At 37.7% G+C, this 3,887-nt stretch overlaps 1 protein-coding gene across 1 annotated transcript; it reads right to left on the reverse strand.

Moving 5' to 3' along the window:
* Nucleotides 1–2,088: 2,088 nt before the first annotated feature.
* On the reverse strand, nucleotides 2,089–3,339 carry LOC145805343 (uncharacterized). The gene is made up of 2 exons (XM_082900462.1): nucleotides 2,661–3,339; nucleotides 2,089–2,471 (listed from the first exon to the last, which is right to left on the reverse strand). The coding sequence occupies exons 1-2, from the start codon at nucleotides 3,337–3,339 to the stop codon at nucleotides 2,089–2,091; spliced, it is 1,062 nt and encodes a 353-aa protein (XP_082756588.1).
* Between the last annotated feature and the right edge of the window lie 548 nt (nucleotides 3,340–3,887).

The following is a 3,887-nucleotide window of genomic DNA, read 5'->3' on the forward strand; positions in this document are numbered from 1 at the left end:
AACCAGATGTGTGAACTGATATGCCAAGGAAGTAGGAAATGAAGCCTAACTCTATCATGGAAAAAACATGATGCATTTTAGTAACAAGATCTTGAATGTGAATACTATCACTACTAGTGACCAAGATGTCATCAACATACACTAGTAAGGCAAGAAAGATGGGCCCAGCCGATTTAATAAAGAGAAAAGAATCACATTTGCTGTTCTTGAACCCCTGTGATAGTAGAAATGAGGAAAATGTAGAATACCATGCCCTTAGGGCTTGTTTAAGGCCATACAAGGTTTTGTGAAGATGACAAACAACTTGAGGGTGAGCAGAATGTTCAAAACCTAGGGGTTGCAACATGTAGACTTCCTCCTCAAGAACTCCATGAAGAAAAGCATTTGAAATATCTAGCTGCTTAATAGGCCAGCTGTGATGAACTGCAAGGCATAAAAGGATTCGAATTGTTTGTAATTTTGCAACTGGACTAAAAGTTTCCCGAAAATCAATCCCTTCCTGCTGGAGATAGCCTTTTGCATCCAACCTAGCCTTATGCCTGGCAATTGTCCCATCGGAATTTTGTTTAATTTTGAACACCCATTTACAACCTATATGGCAATCTTACCAGGAGGAAGAGAAACCAGAGACCAGGTCTGTTGATTTTGTAAAGCTTGAAATTCCTCAACCATTGCTTGTTTCCAAAGGAGTCAGAGCAAGGCTTCTTTATGAGTAGAAGGCTCAATAACAGAATAGGAAGGAGAAGAAACATAGGTAACAGTAGACAATGCAGCTTTGGATCTAGTAATCATAGGATGACAGTTAGAGGAAGAAGGAATAGAAGCAGTTGCACCAGAGGAAGGAGGAACAGATAACTAAGGCAACTGAATGGAAATAGAATGAATAGGAATAGAAGACTGAGGTGGAGGAGAACTTAGAAGAATAGTAGCAGAGTTCCTGAGAGGTGCAGACACAAAAGAACTGTGAGGAAGAGAACTAATAGGAATAGCAGCAAAGTTGCTGAGAGGTGCAGACACAGAAGAACTGTGAGGAGAAGTGCTGATAGGAACAGAACCAGATGGAAAAGAAGAAGAAGAAACTAATGATGAAGTAAGAGGGGGAGAAGCCCAAAAGAAAGACTGAAGGAAAAGTAATTGAAAAGAAGAAGAAGAAAACATGTGAGAAAAGGAGAACACATGCTCATTAAACACCACATGTCTTGAAAGATAAATGGTACCAGTTTTTGGGTCAAGGCACCTATATCCTTTGGCAATGGCATGATAGTCTAAGAAAACACACTCAACCGATTTAGGTTGTAATTTAGTTGAGGTATATGGTTTGATCCAAGGAAAACATTAGCAACCAAACACCTTGAGAATTGAAAAATCTGGAAGTTGTTGAAATAAGATTTCAAAAGGTGTTTTGTAAGCCAATTTAGAAGAAGGAAGTCTATTAATGAGATAGATGGCACATGCAATGGCATCAAACCAATATTGTATAGGAACAGAAGAATGATTTAGTAAGGCAATGGCAACTTTAGTGAGATGCCTATGTTTATGTTCTGCTAGACCATTCTGAGGTGGTGTATAAGGATAGGAGTGTTGATGAACAATGCCTTGAGCAACAGTGAAAGTCTTCATTTTGCTATTAAAAAATTATGTACCACCATCTGTTCTAAGAATCTTAAGGAATGTAGAAAATTGTTTTTCTGCATAAGCTTTGAAAGTTAGAAATTTCTCATACACCTCACTTTTGTAAGCCAATGGATATAACCAGGTGAATCTACTAAAATCATCCACAAAAAGAACATAATATTTGTAACCAGAAATGGAAGCAAAGGGGCCCCAAACATCACTGTGTATTAAAGTAAGAGGTTTATTAACAGTGGAATTTGATAGATGAAAAGGTAATCTATGACTCTTTGCAACACAACAATCAATACAGTCTTGAAGATTAACAGAAGCAGAATTTTTCAAATGTAAATGAGGCCTAAGATGTTGAAATTTCAAAACACTAGGATGGCCTAACCTATTATGCCATACAGTACTTGAAGGAAAAGAAGTAGAATGCAATTGAGCAGCTGCAGAAGATGGAGACTTAAAATGCACTTAGGCTGATGTAGAAGGAGAATGAGCAACAGGTGAAGCAGTGGATGAAAAGAAATGATACAAGCCATGAAGATTAGAGCCTTTATGAAGCACTTTCTTCGTAAACTTGTCCTGAATCACAAAATGAGTGTCATCAAAACTGATGATACAATTGTTATCTTGAGCCAGTTTTCGAACAGAGACAAGATTAGAAGATAAAGCATTTGTATGAAGAACATTATTAAGCTTAAAGACATGATGAGGAGTAGGAAGAAGACCTTTACCAGTATTTTGAATAGGAATTGTATTACCATCGCCTATAGTAATCTGTTCAGATCCTTGATAGGGCTGATAATAGTTGAGATGACTCAGGTCATTGGTTATGTGATTTGTTGCTGCAGAATCTAAGTACCAAGGACTAGGAATAGAAGAGGATAAAGGAGACACATACGCAGACGAAGCAGTGACAAAGGCTCTTGGTTGTTGTTGGAGACTAAGATGATTTGATTAAAGAGGTTGAAACTGAGGATCCATGCGATGCCAACACTCTAGAGCTGAATGAGTAGATCCTCCACATATCTGATAGAACTGACCTTGATTGAATCTGCCTCTGCCTCTGCCTCTGCCTCGAGATGGACCAAATCTACCACCACCATATGCTCTGTAAGATCCAGAACTTCTGTAATTACCTTGATTACCTTGATTATAACCTCTATAGGTACCTTGATTTCCACCTCTATAGGTACGTCCACCTCTTCCTCCTCTAGAATCAAAACGACCTCGAGATTGACCAAAAGGCTGAGTGAATGAATTGTCAGATCCTTTAACTATAGAAAATGCTACAGTTGGTTCTGTAGATTTCTTAAGCTTGGAATCTAAATGAAGAGCCTCAGAACATAACAAAGATGAGAGGTCTTCCATGGTAATGACATATGGTCGAGCACGAATAGTAGTAGAGAATGCATCGTACTCAGATGGAAGGCCATTCAGAGTGATTAAGACCAAATCTTCATCATCTATGATAATCGAAGCCAGAGCTAACTGACTGACTATGACCTTGATCTTTGACAGATATTCTTCCATTTTATCAGACTTCTTGACAACACTATTCAGTTTATTCTTTAATTGATGCACATGTGATCGAGACAGAAATGTAAATCGTTTTTGCAATGAATTCCAAACCTCAAAACAATGATGAAATTGAAGAACAGTAGAGTAGATCACAGGTGTAAGAGTTGCAGTGATGCAACTTAGCAAGTGTGCATCAATCATGGTCTATTGAAGAAACTCTGGATTATGAACTACATCACCTGATGAATCAATGATGGTACACGAAGGACATGTAATAGATCCATCAACATAACCAAGAAGATTGGTTGCTTTAAGAATATTTGAGAGTTGTGACTGCTAGATGATGAAATTTGATCCATCAAGTTTAACGGTCACAAAGGATGACAAGTTGGAGATCAGCAAACTCAAGTTTGAAAGAAGCAAAGAAGATAAAGATGATGATGATGCCATGATAGAGATGCTCGTGAGAGCTCAGGGCTTTGATACCATAATGAATTCTCTAATCAAAACATATTTCATTCTCAATGAATAATACTGATACATCTGTCATATTTATATACAATGAACCTAACCAACTCTATAACCAATCTAACAAACTCTTATAACTAACTCTAACAAATATAACAGATACTATAAAATATCCTAGCTGATACAAGATAATATCCTAGTTGATGACTCAGCTAAGTTAAATTGTGAACTCCAGGCTGAGCTGCTGTGTTTGCAATCTGCTGCTGAGCTATGATCCTCAA

This window comes from Camellia sinensis, chromosome 13 (assembly GCF_055761805.1).
Source record: "Camellia sinensis isolate YWXY chromosome 13, ASM5576180v1, whole genome shotgun sequence".
Lineage (NCBI taxonomy): Eukaryota > Viridiplantae > Streptophyta > Magnoliopsida > Ericales > Theaceae > Camellia > Camellia sinensis.

Bases quoted from the DNA above. Each gene is read 5' to 3' on its own strand.
- LOC145805343 (XM_082900462.1), bottom strand. From the start codon at position 3,339: ATGATTGATGCACACTTGCTAAGTTGCATCACTGCAACTCTTACACCT. The intron at 2,472-2,660 runs GTCAGTTCTATC...CTTGGTACTTAG, and splicing joins CAGAGGCAGATTCAATCAAG to ATTCTGCAGCAACAAATCAC.